The sequence below is a fragment of the Camelina sativa genome, chromosome 6, assembly GCF_030686135.1.
Source record: "Camelina sativa cultivar CO46 ecotype springtype chromosome 6, ASM3068613v1".
Taxonomy (NCBI): domain Eukaryota; kingdom Viridiplantae; phylum Streptophyta; class Magnoliopsida; order Brassicales; family Brassicaceae; genus Camelina; species Camelina sativa.
Window position 1 is genome coordinate 6,297,870 of NC_141885.1, and position 22,817 is coordinate 6,320,686.

General features: G+C 38.4%; 3 protein-coding genes across 5 annotated transcripts; 1 reads left to right on the forward strand and 2 right to left on the reverse strand.

Annotated features, from left to right (window-relative positions):
* The first annotated feature begins 283 nt into the window (after positions 1-283).
* LOC104790541 (uncharacterized) lies at positions 284-2,076 on the forward strand. Of its 2 annotated transcripts, none has more exons than XM_087456306.1 (5): positions 284-497; positions 709-910; positions 1,007-1,245; positions 1,339-1,483; positions 1,600-2,076. In XM_087456306.1, the coding sequence occupies exons 2-5, from the start codon at positions 732-734 to the stop codon at positions 1,631-1,633; spliced, it is 597 nt and encodes a 198-aa protein (XP_087312432.1). In that variant the 5' UTR covers positions 284-497; positions 709-731; the 3' UTR covers positions 1,634-2,076. The 2 variants fall into 2 exon arrangements, with proteins under 2 accessions (XP_087312432.1, XP_010514618.1); XM_010516316.3 differs by having other exon boundaries at positions 348-497; positions 1,339-1,487.
* On the reverse strand, positions 2,022-5,656 carry LOC104790542 (uncharacterized). 2 transcript variants are annotated; one of them, XM_087456305.1, is made up of 4 exons: positions 3,473-5,656; positions 3,109-3,384; positions 2,728-3,015; positions 2,022-2,505 (listed from the first exon to the last, which is right to left on the reverse strand). In XM_087456305.1, exons 2-4 carry the CDS (start codon positions 3,281-3,283, stop codon positions 2,174-2,176), a joined length of 795 nt encoding a protein of 264 aa, XP_087312431.1. In that variant the 5' UTR covers positions 3,284-3,384; positions 3,473-5,656; the 3' UTR covers positions 2,022-2,173. The 2 variants fall into 2 exon arrangements, with proteins under 2 accessions (XP_087312431.1, XP_019102225.1); XM_019246680.2 differs by lacking the exon at positions 3,473-5,656 and having other exon boundaries at positions 3,109-3,443.
* Positions 5,657-9,738: 4,082 nt separating this feature from the next.
* On the reverse strand, positions 9,739-12,150 carry LOC104790543 (expansin-A5). The gene is made up of 3 exons (XM_010516318.3): positions 11,592-12,150; positions 10,996-11,287; positions 9,739-10,288 (listed from the first exon to the last, which is right to left on the reverse strand). Exons 1-3 carry the CDS (start codon positions 11,758-11,760, stop codon positions 9,979-9,981), a joined length of 771 nt encoding a protein of 256 aa, XP_010514620.1. The 5' UTR covers positions 11,761-12,150; the 3' UTR covers positions 9,739-9,978.
* Between the last annotated feature and the right edge of the window lie 10,667 nt (positions 12,151-22,817).

Sequence of the window (22,817 nt, forward strand, 5' to 3'; positions counted from 1 at the left end):
CGGCTCCAATGGAACAATGGCTTGCTTCAAGATAATTTTTCTTTTCTCATCTTCTTTAGTCTCAGATAGATAAAATCTCAAACAATTTCAAACACTCAACACAAAGCAGATGTAAAATGTTTTTTTTCGAATAAATTTTACATTTAATTCAAAAAAAAAAAAAAGATTGTGAATGTTTAAAACATGTTTGTTGACAAATACATCTCTTTGCGGCATTTAATCGAACAGTTTCCATGCAACATAGTGTTTTCGTGTGTTCTACGCCGAGATTAATCAGATAATTATAAGACTCTCTAGCCATAGATGCTTGTTTCCTAAACACATCGCATTGCGGCATTTAATCAAACACCTTGCGCGCATATACTTTTTTTTCCCGCATTATAATATAAAAAAGCTTCTAGTCAAGCTAGAGGCTTCGCCAGTTGTAATCAGAATCCTCCCGTTTCATTGAAGTCGGCGATCGCCGACCAACGCCCGTCACCGGAATACGAATTCAGGTAAGCTTCCCTTGTTATTGATATCGTGATTTTGATAACCCTCAATCGAAATTAGATACCTTTCTTCAATCTTCATTAAAATTCAAAATCCGACCAAAAGATTCGAAATTTTCGAGATTTGTCTGCTTTTTAATGTCATGGGTCTTTGTGGGTTTTTGAAAGAAACTATAAAGTCTCTGTTTTTGATGATGGCTCTTGTCCTGTATCATAGGTTAAAGCTTGAAAAGGGCTAAGATGAGTTTAAGTAGAGCTAAGGATTTGGGGCTTCCGTTGATGAATCTTGTTAGACTTAAAGGTATACCAATCTTGGAGCAACTGCATTTGGAAGAAAGGCTTCTTAGAACATCTTCTCATAATTGGTGCATTGTTAATGATGGAACCAATGTCCCTACCATTGTCATGGGAATGTCAGGGTAAAAACTCTTTACTGTTTCCATCTTTCCTCGATTCTAAATCAAAATCATTGCGAAAAAATGTAAACTTTTTGAGCAATGTTGTCGTTGTTACAGGAAGCCTGCTCAGCTTCTTGAGCTTGGACCTGTTATGGAAGATCGAGTACCGGTTATTAAAAGGTTTACAGGAGGAGGAACTGTGATTGTGGATAAGAGTACTCTGTTTGTGAGTTTTATTTGTAACAAGGATGATGTTCCAAATGTCCAGCCTTATCCTCGTTCTGTCATGGCCTGGAGCGGTTCGTTGTATGGTGAAGTGTTTAAGGGTATTAATGGTTTCCAACTACGTGAGAATGGTGTGTGTGACTAAAGCTCTACTCTTTTAGATTTCTTGTTTAGTTACTCTTAGTGAAAAGGTTTTAATGTTTCTTGTATTTTGGATATTTCAGATTATGTTTTTGGTGATCGTAAGTTTGGTGGGAATGCTCAATCAATAATAAGGAATAGATGGATACACCATACATCATTTCTATGGGACTACAATGTGAGAAACATGGCTTACCTTAAGCTGCCTTCGAGAGTGCCACAGTACCGGTTGGTATGATCCTGAATCTATCGTGATCTAAATGTCTTCAATTTGATTACTTGATCCAAAACTCTTTGATTCATAGAAGTTAGTTATGTATTCCAACGGTTTTGGTACATTGCAGGAAAGAGATCACACAGATTTCGTGTGTAAAATGAAGGATTACATTGAAAGATCTGATTTTGTTGAGAAGACAATAAAGGCTGTTGGAAACCAATTCGCATTGAAGCAAGTGAACCTTAAGGATATAGATTCCTACACAGAAGCAGAAAATAATTTGAAGACCACGAGGCTGCTTACATTGGAAGAACTCGAAAAAGCAATGGCTGACACCAGTTAGAATGCATGACAGTATTGCTCATGCTAGTTAAGTTTTACTCATATGGAATGCAAAACTGCTATAGATTTTTTTTGGTCATTGATTCTTTACCTTGGGTTAGAACCATTACTTTTGTCTCCATTCATGGCCTAACTCAGAATTCTTAAAGATAAATATGTGCTGGTGTTTAATTTTTGTAATATTGTTTTGAGAGTTTGAATCAGAAATTCGATAAATAATAGCACTTGGATAAAGATAATAAAGACATAACTTGATTTCGTAGTTTGTCATGTTAATGGCTAACAAAAGACAGTGACATTGATAACAATGACAGGAGTAATCAAGTTCTTGATTAGTTCCCACTCTACATGTTGGAGCTTTAGTGGCCTACTCCTAGGAAATCTATAAATGCTGGAGGTTTAGTGGTCTCAATATATCTGGTCACCATTGTATGTTCTGCAGTTGATGATGATGGCAGTGATAATGACGAAGATGATGATGATGATGATGATGGTTCCTGGATGGAAACATGCAGTGTCAGTGCCAAGGAATCTGCAGGGAAGGTTGAGTAGTGATGATGTGGACCCTGCATCGGCATGCGTGAAGAACAATATTCTTCTTGGAGATACTGAGCTTTCAGGTTAGTAGTTCCCTCTTTTAGCATTTCCCAGCTGTACTTTTTCAGATTTATATCTTCATCATCGACATTACCTGTAGAACACACAGAAACATGAAACTTAGAACTCACCAACATCAGAGAATCTCCCTAAAACTTGCAAGCTGGTTAATTTTGAGCCCAATTTACATGTTACCATAAGTTCAATGCTCTTGAGTGCTAAATATCAAGAGATTTAGCATAATGACTTGACTCTAGTAACAGATCAAACTCAATGTATATGTATCAAGAACTAGATAGGGTAAGAAGACACAAACCAGGAGAAAGATTGAAGATTTTGTGATCTGTGTTTGGTTTATGAGTAGACCCATTGAATCTTTGGACGTAAGAACTTGATTGCTGCCTCATCTTTCTTGCCATAAGTACATGCCAGTGATTCTTTAAGGCATTGTCTGTTCTTCCAGTAAAAATCTTTGCAATCATTGCCCATTTGTTACCAAATGCTCTGTGAGCTGCAAGTAGTCTCTCTTCCTCCTCAACACTGAAAGCTCTCTTGTTAATCCTCGGATCTAACTGGTTGAACCACCTCAATCTGCAACTCTTGCCTTGAAACAAACCCAAAGAAGCAAGAACATTGTAAGTTTCACATTTTTCAGGAATTAGCAGAGGAAAAAGATTGATTTTAACTTTTTGTTTACCTGTTCTTCCTTGCATATTCTCTGCAATGTGGTTCCAGTTTTGAGGACCGTTAACTGCAACAAGCTCCATAAGCTGAGTATCCTCAGAGATCCTCCAATGCCCTCTACTACAAACCCTAGAACCGCTCTGTTTCTTCTTCTTCTTCTTCAAATCATCATCACTCTTCTTCTGCATCCTTCCTCTATTGCACAACTCTTCTACCACGGATTCAGACACTGCATTGTTTTCTCCAAACCCATTAAATGTACCTCTGAACTTGAGACCAAAAGGGTACTCTTGGAAACATGAAAAATCCATCTTCTTGTTAGTCTCTCCTTACAACCAATGTCTCATATATACACACAAGAGCGGCACATAACATACATATAAGAGAGGGAGGCATGTGATGTTTGGATTCGGTGATGGCTATGTTATCCTAAGTAATCTTTTTCATTACCAAAAATGGAAACCTGAAGACAGAGAAGAACAGGTGTGAGGAGAGAGAGAATGATCGGAAATAGAAAGAAACTCCACGCATACATCTTTCATGGTTGCTCTGTTAAGAAACAGTTTCAGTTCTCTGACATCATTTTTTTTTTTTTTGCTAAGTGAGTAAATATCATATAAAATGAAAAGTTTTGGTTTTACAAATGAGTACCCAGCTTTAGGTTTCTTGGCAAAAATAAAATAAAAAACAAGGAAGTAAAGTTAGAGTGAAAAGCTTGAACCGGTTGATGCAAACTTCAGATAATCCAGAGACTCAACAGCTTCTTGAATTTCCTGCGATGGTTTCTAGCATGGATGGTGTTGATGATCTCTCGGTTGATGGTCTTGAAAACAACAGCTGGTGGGATGACTTGAGAATTATGGAGAACATTGTTTCTCTGCTTCCAGATAGCGTAGATGGTGGCTTGAGAGACAATTTTCCGGAGCACCGACGGACAAGAGGCCGTGCTGAGCTTGATCCAGGAGAGAAGACTTTCCCAGTCTCGAAATTGAAGTGGAGTAAGTCTTAGTCTGGACTGCACAAGGTTCCAAATTGATTCGCTGAAGTTACAAGTAAGCAGGAGGTGGTCTCGAGTCTCATCACTCGTTGCACATAAGCAACAAAGTGGAGAAACCTGCAGACCCCAGGAGATCATCCGAGAGCGAGTGGGGAGTCTGTTCAGATGAGATACCCACAAGTGGAAAGAATTCCTCGGGGTAGCACCTTTAAACCAGATCACAGGTGACCAGTCTTTTTTAGGTTCTATCTGTCTTAGAGCCTCCCACGTTTTTGAAGAAGAGAAACCGTTGTAGTCGATGTTGTTGACTATCCAATCGTAGGAGTCTTCAAGGTCAGGGTGCAGCGGGAGTTTTATTGTAGTGAGATAGGTATGCAGGTCAAGGGCTTCTTGAGATCTTGGGGAAGGTAATCGCCAGGTGGCTCCTTCGACGGCATCGGCTACCGTGGCTACTCTTGGGATACGCAGGTTTCTGGGACCTTCATCTCCCAAAAGCTTTATTAGGGGGCCAAACGGACTCCAGGAATCATGCCATAAACTGGCAGATAAACCGTTACCAATAGAGCACTTTAGGAATCTCTCTGCAATCGGTCTAGGTCGTAAAAGAGATCTCCAGTTCTAGGTGTCATTTATGTCTTCTTTTATAGACCAAAATGCTGCTATAGGGCCGTTTACGGATCCTGGGAGGTGGTGGTGCTTGTGCCATTTAACCCAAAGGGACCGACTGTTTGAGAATAACAACCAAATGAGCTTGAGATTGAGAGTTATGTTCCAGTCGGAAAAACTTCTGAAACCAAGGCCACCTTCATCCTTTGGCAAGCAAACTTGAGACCAAGCTACTTTTGCTTTGTGAGGATTTTCGATACCTCCAGACCAAAGGAAACGAGAGCACAAAGACTCTATTTCTTTGATACAACCTTTCGGGAGCCTGAATGTAGAAATCCAGAAAACAACAATACCAGAAATGATTGAAGCTAGCAGTTGGAGCCGCCCTGCAAAAGATAGAGTCTTCACAGACCATAGGGTGAATTTACTCTTCACTTTCTCCACAAGAGGGGCATATTCGGCGGTTTTGCGCTTGCGACTCATTAGGGGTAGCCCTAAGTACCTTATAGGCAATGAAGCTTGAGGGAAGCCGTATTGAGCAATCGTTGATTCCTCGGCTTCAGTCACTCCCGCGAGGAACAACTCAGTCTTGTCTACATTCATGTTAAGCCCAGACCAACCAGCAAAATCATCGAGCGTCTCATTTATACCGTGTAAAGAAGAGCTGCCTCCATCGAAGAAAATCATAACATCGTCCGCAAACATCGGATGAGTGATGTTAAGTTCTGATGTTTTCGGATGATGAAAGATATAGCCTGAGGAGTATCTTGATGAAAGGAGCTTTGAGAACACTTCCATTGCAAGAACAAAAAGATAGGGTGACAGGGGGTCACCTTGCCTTAGGCCTCTCTTACTCTTGAAGAAACCTCCAGAGAATCCATTTATAGCGACAGAGAAAGACGGAGTGGTGATGCATTCCTCGATCCAACTAATAAAGATTTCCAGCAGATTGATACCCTTTAGAACTGATAAAATGAAGTCCCATCTAACCGAATCGAAGGCTTTCCTCAGGTCGACCTTTAGCATGCCGCGAGGGTCTACATTTTTCCTGTTATAGCCGTGAAAAATTTCTGTGGCAAGCAACACATTCTCCGAGAGGTTTCTCCCTTTGATGAAGGCAGATTGGCAGGGGGAAATGACATCCGGGAGTAAAACCTTGAGCCTGTTTGCGATGAGCTTTAAAATGACCTTATAGAGAATGTCTAAACAGGAAATTGGTCTGAACTCTGATGGTTTCGACGCATTCGGGATCTTTGGGATCAGGACCAACGAGGTTGCATTCCATTGCTTGAGGAGCTTTCCTGAAGAAAAGAATTATGTGACTGCTGAGATGACCTCTCCCCCGACAACACTCCAACAATTTATAAAGAATTCTGCTGGATATCCATCTGGCCCGCTAGATTTATTTTTTGGCAAAGAGCAAAAAGCCTCTTTGATCTCTTCCGAGGAGAATTGCTTTACCATTTGGTTTTGTTGATCAATTGAGCATCTGAAGTCCAGGAGGTTTGTGATGTCTTCCTGTGTGAATGAGGCAGGTGAAACGGCACTTCCTAGGAGGTCTGAAAAGTAATCCACATAGATGTCTTGGATGCCCTGAGGAGAATCGATTCTTTCACCGTTTGCGTTTTCCAAAAAGTGGATGTGGTTTATCGCTTTTCTTGAGTTTACCATCTTGTGGAAATACGCAGAGTTACAGTCTCCATCTCGCAACCAGGTTATACCTGCTCTCTGGCTTAGGTACTTCTCCTCCGCAATGACCAGGAACTGCCATATTCTCTCAGCTTCGATGAGGATTTCAGCATTAGAAGATGAGGGATTTGAAAGCAAGGTGGCTTGGTGCTGAATCACTATCTCGTGTGCTTCTTTGACTCTAAGCTCAATGCCCGAAAATTTTTCTCTACTGAAGTCCCGAATGATTTTTTTCAGAGCTCTTAGCTTTTGTGAGATACAGAACATCTCAGAACCCTGAATATTGAGAGAAAACCAATTCTGACAGATAAGCTCGATAAAACAATGGTCCTGAAGAAGGAAAGTGAAAAGCTTGAAAGGTCTCTTTTGCCTTTGACGATCAACAGAGAGAGTGATAGAAGAACAAGCATGATCCGAGAAATCTGGCTCCACAAAAAATGCAAAAGAAGATGGAAAATGTGTAGCCCAAAGATCATTTACTAGAGCTCTGTCTAGTTTTTTTGCAACCGGGTCTTGTTTTCTTTTGTTCCACCAGGTGTAAGAGCAGCCTCTCAAAGTAAGGTCATATAGGGAAGCATTAAGAAGACATTCTCTGAAGACTGAAGTCGCTCTATCAACCGAGAAACCATCAGACCTTGAATGCTCGCTAGGATGAAGGGTTTGGTTAAAATCGCCAAGAACTGACCAGGGTTTACCTTGGACTGCTGGGTTCACAGAAAAGTTTGAAATTTCATCCCAAAGAGCAAGTCTTTCCACTACCTCATTTGAAGCGTAGACAAAAGAAACAACCATAGGAACAGCTCAACTAGGAAGAGTAACCTCAGATGTTACCATTTGGAGAGATTTTGACAAAATGGAGACCTTGATACTAGGGTGCCACATGACCCAAATCCTTCCCAGAGCTGAGAAGTCGTAATTCTCCTCATATTGCCATCCCGGCATTAAACTATTGATAAACTTGCCACACTTGGGCTGCTGTACATGAGTCTCGATCAAACTACCAAAAAAAGGCTTATTTCTTCGAATCCATTTCTTAAAACCGGTCCGGTGAGATAGCTTATTAAAGCCTCGGACATTCCAACAAAAAATGTCTATACACATAAAAATTAGTTGATTCTGAGGCTCTTGCCTCGTTCACGCTTGCGCTGCCTAGCTGACACCACATTAGTGAACTCAAAGTCATCTTGCTCCAACTCACTGTTCTCATAGGGCTCGCTCCCATTGTAGTCACTAGAGGAGACATCCGAGGAATCTGCATCTGCACCAGAGACTCCTACAGAGTACTAGCATCACCTGAACCGCTATAATCACCAACTGTCTTAGGATCCTTGAATGCCGTGTTTGAAGAAGGCATAACGCCTTTTTCTTTTTCTAAAAGATGAGCCTTATCAGGAGACACTGGAGGAGTGTTAGAGTTAGGAGACTTGTTCTGCTTGACCCGATAAGTTAATGTCTTTTTCTTCTTTTTTTCCCTGGGACACATTACGATCGTGTGTGCAGTTGAGCTGCAGCCTGAACAAGAGACAGGGGCCAACTTGCAACGCTTTATGCTGTGTCCTATCTCCTTACAGTGTCCACAAACTGGTGGCATCCAAGGACTAGAAACTAGAACCCTTTTAATTTCACCTGATTGAAATTTGACATTGACGGCTTCTGACAATGGTTTACGAGGATCAATAACAGTGAAGACCTTTGCCACTTCTAGGTTTGTCTTGTTTGCCGTGGAGGGATGGAGGCATTTTGGGTCTCCAACAAGGCTTGCAATATGCTCCAAACCATCGTCGTTGAAAAATTGCAAAGGGACATTACGCAGTTCTAACCATATTGGGGCCGACACTAGTTCTGGCTTAACTGGAATGAAACCAGGCTTCCAATTTGCAACGAAAATTGTCTGACCGTCGATGCTCCAGAGTCTTTGGTTTAGAACTCTAGACCGTGTCTGAAAATTCGGTATTCTGAAAAGAAAAGCGTTACCTTCAAGTTTTGAGACTGAGATATCCCAGAACTTGTTGCTCCATATGCCATTGACAATGGTGTGGATTGTACCCTGAGATGGAGGGTCAGAGTAGAATTGACCGATTATGAAAGACTCCCAAGACTTCTCATGCTTCGCGATGACAGAGTTTGGGATTTCGACACAAGCTTCTCCCAAGGGTAGGGTGAACGCCTTTCCTTTTTTTGAGAGGGTTCTTGTGGAGCATTTAAACAGTTTGAGCCAACCGTCGTCTCCTGCTTTGCTGGCATCTGAATCTGGGTCAGCTAATTCTTTAGCATTCGCAGAGCTTGTTTGAGGTTCTGGGCTATTTGGGTCGATTACGGTTGTAGCCTTCGCAATTGTTGAGTTGGGAGCTTCTGATGATGGAAGCTCGTCCTCAATTGTTGTTTCCACAGACGGTACAGGGAGGGCTGGGTCAACAGCACCCGCTTTAGCGTCTTGTAGGTTCAGATCTGGAACTAAGGTTTCACAGACTGAGGTTTCAATGGCTGAGACTGAAGACGGCGCTTCAGCTGAGGCATTAGGTTGTGGAGGAGAGGACTTATTCGACACAGAAGTCAGCAAGTTCTCATCACCGGAGAGTTTCAAGACAGAGGAGGAGGACGGTGTTTACGCGCCTGGTGAGCGCTTGGACGGGGGAGACCATCCTGGAGGTTTCTTTTTGGAGTTTTTGTTCTTCCCCATGAGGTGGGGAGGGCCTGAAGAGAGAAATGGCGAGGGATTCCGCCGTCGTGAGAGGCGACGGACGCGGTCGGAGAAGACATCATTTTTTTTCTTTTCTTTAAACTTGGTTTGAAATATTTGTCACCTTTATCTTATATTCTTCTCCCCACGCTTTACCATCCTCTCTAAAATATACCATTTCCTTGTATATGTATAAATGTAGGTATATAAGACCAAAAATATGTATACCCATTTCTAGATGCATACCTTTATATATAAGATAAATAATTATTGGCTATGCAAAACTAAGACATATTAAGATAATAACAGTGGCATAAGCAAACATATTTAAGATAAAGAAAGCAAAATGTTGTTCTAAAAGGTTTTTTTGGTCCAATGGTTTTAAGTCTTTTAAAAATATATGTATATATCAAAGTCAAGGATATGGCTTATATAAGACTAACCAGTTTGTTCAAACCATACCAATTAAATTTTCTAGTTGGGGGTTTATTGTAGACTGGTTCGTTGGACCGCAAGTACAAGAAGAGATAGACCATACATGGACCTATTTTTATTAGAGATCTTGCTAGGGTCGAGCCAAGCTGGATCTGTCACACATTCCATTTTTTTTTTCTTTGAAGAATTAGTGGTTTTAATTTTTTTTTTTTTTCCTAGTAAAGAAGAAGAATTAGTTGGCAGAAAAAAAAATTCATGTTTTCATAACACAAATTAAGAAAAGCAAATACATAACATCACTTTCATTTTCTTATATTATAACACGAGAATTATATCTCTTTCTTTTCTCTCGTTCCCACACATATTCGCACATATCACTATCAGTCCCAATCTCAATTGGTTACCAAAAAAGAGTCCCCAACTTGGAAACGGAAAAAAAAACATTACATAACCAAACCGAACCGGTTAATGTATAATTAATAACGAAACTGCCCTCCGGTGTAGGTCTGGCCAAAGGACCAACTGGAAGGTGCAACATTGTACGACACGACACTTCGACGATCACTTGTGGTGACAACAAACGACAGACTTTGACCATTGAGGTAAGAGTTGCTTTGCCAATTTTGTCCCCAGTTTCTTGACATTAATTGCCATCTTGTCCTCGACCCTTTCATAGAGACCGAGTGTACGTCCCCGGCTCCACCCACGTTTGTGACCAGCACCAAGTTAAAGTATGAATGGCCGTTGATCGCGAACCTTATCCCACCACTTCTCTTGCACCGAACCCTATTAATATTTCAACAAAGATTCATAAGTTCACGGGAAAGCGCTCACCACTAGGAGTCTAAGAAGTTCGGTATGTCACTATTATTCAGTTTTGGGTCTATTTAATAATACCCTACATATATTTCTACCACATGTATCAACTGGTCCAAAAGTATTAAATGTGTAATTTATATATAGGACCAAAAGCTGATTATAAATGTTTCAATATACGCGTTTTTTTGTGGGTTTGCAACATATGTTCTATGAAAAGTCATAAACAATAATTAAAAACGGTAAGAAGAAATATGATAACTTTGCCTTCATTAGTCTAGAAAAGTTACAAGAAAAATAATGAAAAGAAAAAAAATAAAATAAAACAAGACAAAACCAGTTAAGAGTTAAGACAAAAGTCTTACGTATAGAGAAGTCCATATGTTTCTAAATAAGTACACAACTTTAATCTTAGTCTTGCCTTAACGATTAGTTTCATTTCAAATATTCGACTAGTAAATTTGACTATATATATCTCTAAGTCAAAAAGGAGATCTACCTAAAAAGTGTAAGCAAATTTCAAAGATACGATTTATATTTCTTAATAAATGTTTATTTTTCTTTAATATTAACGGTTCTAAACAAGTGTTCAATGTGTAATATTCATAAACCACTACACGTATAGTTCAGTTCTGTACATGAACACTAAATTGTGACTGTTTAAATAGAATTAGTACCTTCTGTACATAACAGGAATGATTCCGGACTTGTACAGAGCAATTTTCTCGTAGATCGGCTGAGAAAGATCGAAATGGTGGTTGGGAGGGTCGCATGCACCACCAGGAGGACAAAAGTTAGTGGCGGTGACCACAATGGATCGGCCTTTTATGCACCATTGAGGATCGTTGACACACATCAGCTCGAAACACGCTCCACAGCTTAGTCCCTGATCGAATAACGACGTGCTCAGCGCCGCCGTCTCTAGTCCGTAACCTTGGCTGTATAGATTCCCGTACCCGCACGCTCCACCTAATTTAGTTCCATTAGGCTAAAGTAATGTTTCTAACCATTAACATGGACATTATTACTTCTTTTGGCTATGAAAAATGGACATTTGAAACAATTGAGACTTTAATTCATATGGAAAAATTTAATGTGTAAGCGTAAGCGTACAAATTTAGATTTAAAATCGAGTTTTGTTTATATAATATAGTATCTTGTAAATAATTTCATGATTAGCCGTTATAATTTTTTGCATGTTAATAAGAGGGTGATCACTGTGATCCAAGTAATAAATGAAACGAAATTTTTATTGGAGATATCGATGAGGTACCCATAGTCCCGGAAGCATCACCGCCGCCGTAAAAAGTGGCATGAGCATTGGTCCAAGGTCCCATGTGGCCACCGGGATGGTGGCCGCCTCCACGACGGTAGCCGCCTTGAACGCAAACGGAAAACACTAGGAGCTGAACCACAAGAACCGAGATTACTAAAACGCCCATGTTGTGAAGCAAAGCAAATCACAACATGTAAAGGAGAGAGAGAGAGAGAGAGAGAAGCAAAAGGGTGTTTTCGTCAAAACGGAGATGTGAGTAGTTTTGGTGTGTGATGAAACTAAAGAAGAAGAAGAAGAAGAGAGTGGTATAAATAGGAAGGAGGATTCAGTCATTCAGACAAAGTATTTAGCGGTAATGAATCAATCAGGGTCCATGCAACTGCTTATTGGTCTTTCACTAATACTCTTTTAATTTTAGTTCTTTTTTAAAAGGGTTTTAACATATTTAGAAGAACCGACGAAAACGAAAAAAAAGGAGTGGTGAATGTCAAATTTAAGAGTTGGATCAAAGAAAAAATTGTCAAAAATGAGTAGGAATCTATCGTAAAGGTCACTCAAGAAATTGAAATAAATGCGTATCAGATATTAGTAGATGTGATAGTGATACTGTAACATTATAGATTTTATTTTTTTTTATTTTTTTTGGTATAGTATGAGAAAGTATTTATTATATTTAAAGGTGAAAGAGTAATCATACGGAGACACGATTTGCAATAGCATTTACATTTGATGAGTGACGAGGGTTTGAGTGTTTGAGACAGACGATTTAGAGCTCAATAAATAATATTATCTGGATAATAATGTGAGAATTTATATGCATTATCTTATGGTCCAGTTTTACTGCTAACAATTTTATGTTATAAAATATATATTGTATCTCTTGGTTTTTATTACTTTTCTTCATTTGTTATATAAATTGGAGCTACATTTGTATTCGTAGCAGAACTGATGAAGAACGGTTGAGACTTTTCATAAGACTGTAGATATGTCATTGGACAAAAATGGGTACAGCTGTTTGATGAAATTTTGTATTGACTAATTGTGAGTTTTATATGTTTAATACATTTTTTTCATAAATCACAATAAGTCAATAAAACCGGAAATCACAGGTAAATTATCCTTTTTATTAACAGTCTTTTTAGATTAATAGGTCGGAAGAGCCAATTCTGAGAAACACAGTTTACATATAACATTAATTTGATGAAAAATCAAAGATAAAAATTAAAAAGAAAGAAGTGAATTTTCTAATATCACACTAGATTTCCTTTTGAATATATCGAAAAATCTGGCCACTCATAATTTTGGTTTTTTTTTATTACACAATAATTTGTCTTTTATCTAGAAAATTATAATATTGATTTATGATTTTTTGTTTTGGTTGTTTGTTCAAAAAAAAGAAAAGATTTATGATTTTTTTATAAAATTAAAAACATAAATTAAATTACTATTGACTCTTGAATGTGGAAAACAAAAATAGTATGGGAAAATGATTGCATGTATTGTTAAGAATTAGTTATTTATTAATCTTTGTAAATATTCAAATTTTGCAAAGAAAATACGATCGTAACACACTAGTGTATTATATCATTGTTCAGGTGGTGTGTGACATTAGTCTTTCAGTCTCAAACTGCTTAAGACGATAAATTTGTCCATGCATGCATGCGATGAGTACTCTAAAAATCATAACCAGTTTCACAATGACAAACTATTACAGATTCAAAATATTTGTAATAAATATTGATTTTCTTACAAATAGGAAAAACGACAGATGTTTAAATATATACTTGGAATGATAGATGCAGTTGAAGTAGTGCAGTTGTACAAATGGTGGAAGAAATCATTATATTTGAGGTAAAAAAAGCCTTTGACAGGTAGAAACGATCTCTTGTCTCACCTAAAGAAAATCCTAGCCGTTTTTTTCAGATCTGAGGGAGAGGATTTTTCCAACTGTCGTTTTCTCTCCGGCGTCGCGATTTCCTCTCCCTCCATCCTAGTAGTTTAGCTATTTGGTTTTCATGTCAAGTGGTCGAGGTTAGCATCGAAGATTCAATGGTGAATAGACTATCTTCTCCGTCAGTGGCAGTGTGATGTGTATACATGCCGATGTAGTTGTGGATATGGTCAGACGGAAGAGGAGCTTTGTAGTCGAGCCCCAGTTTGAAAACGTCGGATGGTTAGCTTCAGAGTTTCTCACGGCTCAACCGTCCTCCTAGAATCTGCGGTTACGGCGGAAGTCGGGAAGGATATGGTGGGTTTTGCTGTGTGACGAGATGGTTAACAGTAGGTCTCTTTTGGATCTTGGATGGCGGTCGTGGACTCCGTGTTCAGAAGTTTTGTCTGAGCCATCAATCTTTTGTCTTGCCGCGATTAGCTTCCACCCGTCTAGATTGAAGGGTTTATGCTCTGGGAAATTGGGGAGTCCGGATCTGGAAGAGAAGGGTTAGATGCAATAATCATGTTGCTAGGTCGGGATCTGACATCGTCGATCTGGTTTGTCGGAGGGATTAACTTTATGGGAGGTTTGTAGCTTAAGTGGTCCACTGGAGGAAAGATGTCGATGGTGGGAATCGGGTTTCTTCTGCTGTTGATCTTTGATTCTTCGGTGGTGTCGCTAGGCCGTGGACCTTGAGTTTACACAAGATCCGAGCTTCATGACTGGATCCGGCAACCTCTTCTTTTTCCCCGTTTTATAATTGGATCAGAAATATGTAAGACATTGGCCCAGCCCATTATGGTTTTTTAAAATGAATATTAATTTTTTTTAAAAATCATTATATTTGACATATATATACGTATATTACCTGAGATTATTATCTTATTTTTTCATCTTTTTCATAAAAATGGTATATATCAATTGTTATATATGGTTTAAAAAATGTTTTATAAAAGCCTATAGTAATTTATTTTTTTTTGTTTTGATTCTTTTCAATTTCAAATTACTCTTAATTCTCACCCTTCACCATTTTGTTACAGTGTTGGAAGTTGACATGTGTATCTTCAGCTACGATCATCATTTTCCTCAAAATGTGATTTAACTTATTTAAGGATGTTCTTGTATTTAGTCATGATCTCTTATTTTGTAGTTCAGATGAGACTGTACATATTTTTCATTTCTCATCTCCAAGTCGAATGAAAAGTTGATACTTATCCGCAATTTTTCGTTAATTGACATGATATTATTAAATTCTTGAATTTAAGCTTTTTGGTGATATTTTTGACATGTTTCAATTTGGTAGTCGTATGTGTTTTATATATGAGTTTGATCTAAATGTGAATCGTAACAGACCTCCACAAAGAAGCTTATAAAGCATAATTAGTTCTTATAATTGACTTTTGAGAATTGATCCAAACTTGGAAGTTGGAATCATGATTTTCTAAGCACGTCATTAGGAAGCTCACTATTAGGATGACGATTTATATGGAGTCTTAGGTGATAAAAATAACTTTATTGATGCTTTTGTCTTTTTCTTGCTTCGGATCTTATATTAACTCACAATTTTATATTTGATTAATTTATGACTTAGCATATGACTATGAAAGTTTTCTCTTCCTATCATCTATGAGCGTAACTGATGTGCGTGGTTTTCGTTTTAAAACTTTTACCTCAAAAGAACCTACGACTGTTGCAAGTCCACAGTTAATTGATTGCAGTATTTAAGAATCGATTCCATAAAGAAAGTAGTACGTTATTTTATAAATCTATCAAAAGTAAGTATTACTAGTATTAGATTGTGTGCTTTCAACTCAAAACCAATTGGCAATGAGTGGAGAGGCACATATCTTACATATACCACTTACGATTCTACTCAACTTCCAATGTGGGATATTGTATTCCTAATACCCCTCCTCGAGATAATGGTTCTTCTAAGCATCAATCTCGGTATGTTCGGGCATGAATCGTTGGGCCAACTATTGAGCCGGGACGATTGTGGATTGGGTTGAGCATGTGCGGACCAGGCTTTGATATCATATTAGATTATGGGCTTCCAACTCAAAATCAATTGGCAATGAGTGGAGATGCTCATATCTTATATATACCACTTAAGATCCACTCAACTTCCAATGTGGGATATTATATCCTAATACAAAAAGTTTATGGCGGCAAAGAACGTCGACGGTTCAGTTTTTCTTCTTCAATCGGCCCAATTACGTCGTTATCTATGGTCAATCTCAAGCCATCACTTCGGCTTCACTCCATGGCACCTTGAGCTTGAGGGAGCGTATAGAGAGATCTAGAAGAACACAAGATTAATAACAATATATTCTATATTTATTATTTTGATATTTATGTATTTGCAATCATTATAGTTTAGGAAACTATTGTACTATATAATTCTATGTAACCTAAAACTTATGATTATGATTATCAATATACTATTTCCTAAATACTAAGGTGTTCATCTCTCATCAACCTTTCTATATATGGTATCAGAGCCACAATGATCTAACGATCGGCTCCTTTCCTGTTTCTAAGCTATGTGCTTCTTTTGTTTAATTTTGTTTTTAAGCCAAGTGTTTAAACATTCAAGTTCATCATGAACCTCTGAATCTAAGCCATCGAGCTTCTTTTTTATTTAAGTCTACCATCTTAGACCTCTGAATCTAAGCCAAGTACTTCTTCTTTTATAATTTTTTTATTATTTTACAGCCAAAAGTGCTTCTATCATTCAAGCTTATATATCATTCAGAGCAGGTTATGCTTGAGTTTAGATCTAACAATTAAACTCCTTAACCCATGCCTTCCCTAAGCTATTGAGCTTCTCCATCTTTTTGTTTTTTTTGTTTTCACTACTTTCTCAAAAAAAAAAAAAATCATCGACTTCCTCTTCTACGGGACAACCTTCTCTCACCTCATGATATCACCAACACGAGATCTTCCATCCTCACTACTGTTGACGTTGATGGTGACATGATCTCTCCGAGATTCTGCCAAGTCACAGCCCGCCTTCCAACGAAGAAAAGCTCTGTTGCCGCTGGTCCAACACGAACCAGCTCCGACGGCTCTCGACTCGAGACTCCTCCATATGTGTGCATTTTTTCATTTTTCTGCAGGCCATCTTAGTCGATCTGGTCAAGTCACCATTACTTCTTTAAGCTATATGCTTTTCAACGACTTATGTCGTTCCTGATCCAAAGTTGATCATAAGTTTCTAAAGTCGTTCACGACTTCCTCTAAGCTATTTGCTTCCTCGTGCCTTCTCCAAGGCCTTTTACGGTATATCCATCTAATAACATGGATCAAGCGTAATGCTTCTTCAGTCGTACCAATTGGTTATGAGTGGAGAGGCTCATATCTTATATATACCACTTAAGATCCTACTCAACTTCTAATGTAAGATATTGTATCCCTAATAACTAGTACTAAATACTTTTGTTGTGTCACGATTTCTTAGATTTATCTATTTAGGAAATCTTAGGGTTAGTTTCTTTACTACTAAAAAAAATTAACCTATAGCTCATAAGTTAATCATCTAAAATCTTTATACTTTGTTACTCAACTTACACAAACAAAAATGTATAGGTCAAAGCATTTAAATTAAGTTTAATTATTATTGTCCATACATTTCCATAAGTAAGTGGTATGTGCTTCTTATGACACGACAAACATCTAAACTAGGTTCGAGTATATATGCAAGCATCTATCGAAACATATCTTCTTGTAATCATAGTTGGTTCATGAGGCTAACTTAATGCATTAAAAAAAACTTAGAACTAAAGTATAGTGCAAACTAAACATGAATCTAATATACTCTGAAATCGCCACCAATCATCTCCCCCCTTTTTTGATCATCTTTTTAAATCCAATAAATACACTATTCAAACATGCTTAAAGAAATTATCAAAACGGAAGAAGAATTGAAGATGACGAACTCTCTTTTCTCTCTCTCCGGCCTCTCCAATTCTTGTTTTTTACAAAAAAAAAAATGTAAATCACGTAATTATGTGAGCGGAGCAAAGTCGTCTTCTCCCATGGACAACGAATAGCAAATCAATAAACCGTTCCACAAAGGCGTAAACATGTACATGCCACAAGAGAAAATGGTTTTCTCGTAATTGATTCATCTTTTAAAGTTATTGACCATTTTTTAAAAAGTAAAAGTTTACTTAAATATTACAACCAATTTCTTTAAAAGTAAAAAAAAATTATAATTTAGGTCGTGAATGGAGAACATAAGTGCGGGGCGTTTTTTGTAACTTTATCAATAACGCAAATTTTCTACCATTCACACACAATTGATGTTATTTGCGTTATTGAAAAAGTAAAAAGAAAAAGTTGAGTGCGTATTTCATGCTGTGTATTATCAAGTGGACTGCAGTTAGTTTTTAGAACTGTCTATTATGTAGCGGTTTTGCCAATAACGCACTGAACAAAATAATTGTTTATTTTTTTAACAATAAAACAAAATAAATTTAATGGATTTTTGTTTTTATCAATAAAAAAAGTAATAACTAGATTTTAAGAAATAACTTTATGCTAAGTACAAGTTAATAACCAACATAAAGTTCTTAATATATCTATTAACACAAAGCAGATAATAATTTATAATTATATTAATTATTTGTATTTTTAATTTATTCATATAATTATTGGTCTAATAATCATATATATATATATACAAAATTTAAAATATTTATTTATTAATACAAATAAATTAAAAGAAATAATTAAATTAATAAAACAATATAATATCCGCACCGCAAATTATTTTTCACCAATCAGACTTTACTTTGCACCGCTTATTTTGTATTAATCGCAGTTGTCCCGCAACTATATTTTCCCGCACGAACCGCAGTTAAACCGTACCGCACTGTCAAATCATTTGTCCCGCACAACCAAATCTGTTGTCACCATTCGGACCCTTAAATGAAATAAACCATGAAATTTTGAAGTGATTATAATTGTGCATTGCAGCAGTCGTGTGGTCTTTTGAGGTAAAAACAAAATTATAATTTTAGACAGTTAATTGTGCACTTGCAACCCCATAGACAAATTATAATTTTAGATGAAATAAATCATGAAATTTTGTATGCCAATTTTAAGTGAAATAGATATATATATATATATATATATATATTGTATGCGCCCATTTATCAATTTTAGGTGGAATTTATATATATATATATATATATATATATATATATATATTTGACCAAATACTCTTAGACATTTGATGCGCAATATTTTTTTGGTTAGCTTTGATTAGGCCACAATAAAATGAAATCACAATAAATTTAAAAGAAAATTTTTAGTTTGTTAAAAAAAATTAAATCGTAACGGATGGCGACCTCGGCGATTCGATTCGCTTTTTGAATGAGTGGCTTCGACGAGTTTGGGAGACGGAAAGAGGGTCTTTCCCAATCTCCGGTGAGGGAGGATTGTTGGGGTCAGACCGAATATCTGATCCTGATTTTTGAATCGAATCTCCCTCCAGTTTGGGATCTTATTTCTTTTAATGGAGATTCGATGCGATTGGGATTTGGAGATTTGGCATGGCTGGATATCTCGACTCGATTCGAGGATATTGGTAGAATCGGGTTTGAAGGTTCGTTTCCGATTTTGGATTCTGTTTGGGGTGTGTTGGTCTTAAAAACGGAGATATCATTTATGGGAGTTTTGGGGTTGGTTCTCTGGTTTTCAGGATGTTATCCTCAGCTGATACGCGCATTGGGATTTGTTTGGGCTATGATTGTGGATTTTAGATTTCGTCTTTGGTTGATTGGAGTATCTCCGGAATTATATCAGCGTATCAGGATTGATATAGGGGTATTTATCTGGGGACTGGGTTTTACTCGACAACACCATCTTTCATTTTCTCACTTCCTTCTAATTTCTTTCAGTGGTGATTTGCGGTGGTTAGTAGCGGATAGAGCTTGGTTTTTGAGGCTAGTGATTTCTTCAATGTCTCAATCAGCGATTATGAAGGGCAAGGGTTCGCTGATGCGTACAGAAGTTGTGAAAATATCAAACTCGGTCTCGGCTCAGAGGATTCAACAGTTTGATCTCACACTCATAGGGAGACTGATGAATCCAGGGGTGCAACGGATTGAGTCTTTGCTATCCACCATGCCCAAGATATGGAAGCTTGAAGACAAAGTGGTGGGAGCTGATTTGGGTCAAGGAACTTTCCAATTCAATTTTGCGGATACGGATGATCTTCAAGGGGTTCTTCAGAATGGTCCTTACCATTTTGATAGTTGGATGCTTTCCTTGGTTAAGTGGGAGCCCATTGTATCTCCTACTTATCCATCTGCCATCAACTTTTGGGTGAGAGTTTCTGGCATTCCGATGCATCTGTGGGAGGTTGCTACTTTGGAGGCCATTGGCAAGAAGATTGGTATAATCCGAGATATTGATGAAGAATCTGGGAGCGTTTGTGTTACGGTAAATGGCTTCAATCCTATTGTTTTCAAGCTGTTGGTGTCGTTCGAATCTGGAGATGAAGTGGTGGTGACTCTTGAGTATGAGAAACTATCCGACTATTGTGAAAATTGCTCTCGTCTTACCCATGATGAGAAGAGTTGTCCAGAGTTGATTAAAGCTGGTGGAAGTCACGTGTTTGAGCATCGTTGATAAGAGAGGTGTTCAACGACAACAAGGGATGGGGAATCAAGGGGTTTTCCACAATGATGGGGGCTGGGAGAAGCCTAGAAAGGTAGTAAAGAGAGCTTTGCACTTCCAAGCTTATGAGTTTTCTGCTGGGGCGGGTAGTTCCGGTTTGTTTCATCAGGTTCGTCACCATGGCTCAGGGAGGGAACAGAAACGGACGTACAGTGCAGTTGCAAGCGGGTCAGGAGATAAGCGGAAGACTCAGAGGGGTCATGGAGGATACATGGGACAGGCTAATTCCTTCCCCCTTAACCGCAAGGGGAAAGGGAAAGCTTGGCCGAAACCGTTGTACAAGGCAAAAAGCGGTTTCATAGAGAAGCAGTCACAAGGGGTTCTTGGTGTTGATCCTGACGTGGTTGATCAAGGAATTGCTCAACAAGGAATAGCTAGGGAGAGTTCTCCTCCTCATGGGACTACTGCGGTTTTGGTTGATTCTGAGTTTGATGAAGCGACTGATGATCTTCTCGAGGAGGGTGTTACCTCACATGGTAACCTTCCAGAAGAGGGTGAGATTGCGCTCGACCAGGTGAATGCGGGTTTGGGAGACTTGGGTTCGGGTGATGTTATCCCCAATGTGGAGGACCCGAAAGGTACTTCCTCACCATCCTTAATGTTTGATTTGGATGTGAATGTAGTACAGGCTGCTTTGCAAGAAGTTAATATCAGTCGTACGAGAATTGAGGGGTCGAGGAGGCCTACTTCTCTGCCTAAGAAACTAGTTAGGAAGCCTGGTTTGATTTTAGCTTCCCCTGGTAAACGTTTGCTAGCTAAAGCTTTATCTAAACCTGCAGGTGAAGGTAACAAACAGAATGGGATGGGAAAACAAGGGAACAAGGATGTGGATGGAAAACCGGCTGGCATTGGTATAAGACCAGCAACGATAGGGATGGGGGCTCTCCCGAAACCGCCGGCTAAACCGTGAAGGTCCTAAGTTGGAACTGTCAGGGCATTGGGGTTGATCTGACAGAGAATTATTTGGGTGATTTGTGGAGGAAGCATCGACCAAATATTTTGTTTTTATCAGAGACAAAGAAATGTTTTTCTTATTTACAAAAATTTCAATCAAAATTTGGCTATAATAAAATGTTTACTGTTGAACCCCGAGGGGCTAGTGGTGGTTTGGTTTTATTTTATAAGGATGAAATAAATCTTTCTGTTCTATTTCATAATGACCGTATAATTGATACAAAAGCTGTTCTTGATCATCAATTGGTATATTTTTCTTTTGTTTATGGTGACCCGGTTCTCCAACATCGCGGAAAAGTGTGGGATAAATTAACGGACATTGGATCTTTTCGTATTGATCCTTGGTTTATTATTGGAAACTTTAATGAATTAATTGGTAACCATGAGAAGCAGGGTGGTGCCCTGCGGTCAGCTAATTCCTTCAAACCTTTTATCTCAATGATTAAGGATATTGGGATGCTTGAATTTCCATGTTATGGGGATCAATTATCCTGGCGTGGGAATCAGTGTAATAATCAAGTGATTCGTTGCCGACTTGATCGGGCTTTAGGTAATGAAGACTGGCACGCCCTCTATCCCAATTCGAAAGTAGAGTATTTGGAGATGATTGGTTCTGATCATAGTCCAATTTTAGCAACTTGTTTGACGGCGGTCTGGAGGAGACAGAGACAATTTCGGTTTGATAAGCGGTGGCTGGGTAAGGAGGGCTTGGCTGGAGCGGTCGAGTCTGGTTGGAATCGGCCCCGGAATTTTAGGATTCCGGGTTTTGTTGATAAATTAAGGAATTGTAGGAATTCGATTTCCTGGTGGAGGAAAAATAATGTCAGTACTGGCCCATCAATTATTTCTTCTTTGAAGACTGCTCTGCATGATGCGAAGATGGATGACTCGGTTTCGCTGGAAGATATTCGAGGAATTGAGAGGAAATTGAAAGAGGCATACCGGGATGAGGAGATTTATTGGCAACAAAAGAGCAGAAAATTTTGGCTAAGGGTTGGGGATAAAAACACTTCATATTTTCACGCATCCACTAAACAAAGGCGGGTTCGGAATAGGATAATTGGTTTATTTGGTGCCAATAACGTTTGGGATGATTCAGCGTCGGGTATGGAACATATAGCTACAACATATTTTGAGGATCTGTTCAAGAAATCCGACGGTGGAGGTATTTCTGAGATGCTACAAGCAATTGATCCGATTGTTATGGCAGGTATGAACAGAGATCTTATCAGGGATATCTCGGAAAGGGAAGTCAGACAAGCTCTGTTTGCTATGCATCCGGAGAAAACTCCAGGTCCTGATGGGATGACAGCTTTGTTTTTCCAAAGATTTTGGTCTTCTCTCAAAGGGGATTTAGTGGCTCTAATTAAAGAGTTTTTTCGCACTGGCAGTTTTGATCCGCTTCTAAATGAGACCAATATTTGTCTTATTCTGAAAGTGGATCGGCCTCAGCGGATGGCGGAGTTTAGACCTATAAGCTTATGTAATGTGAGCTATAAGATTATTTCAAAAGTGTTGTGTTACCGTCTGAAACGTCTATTGCCTCGTTTGGTTTCAGAAACTCAATCAGCTTTTGTTTCTGGACGGTTAATTACTGATAACATCCTGGTGGCTCAAGAGATGTTTCACGGATTAAATTCTAATAGTAG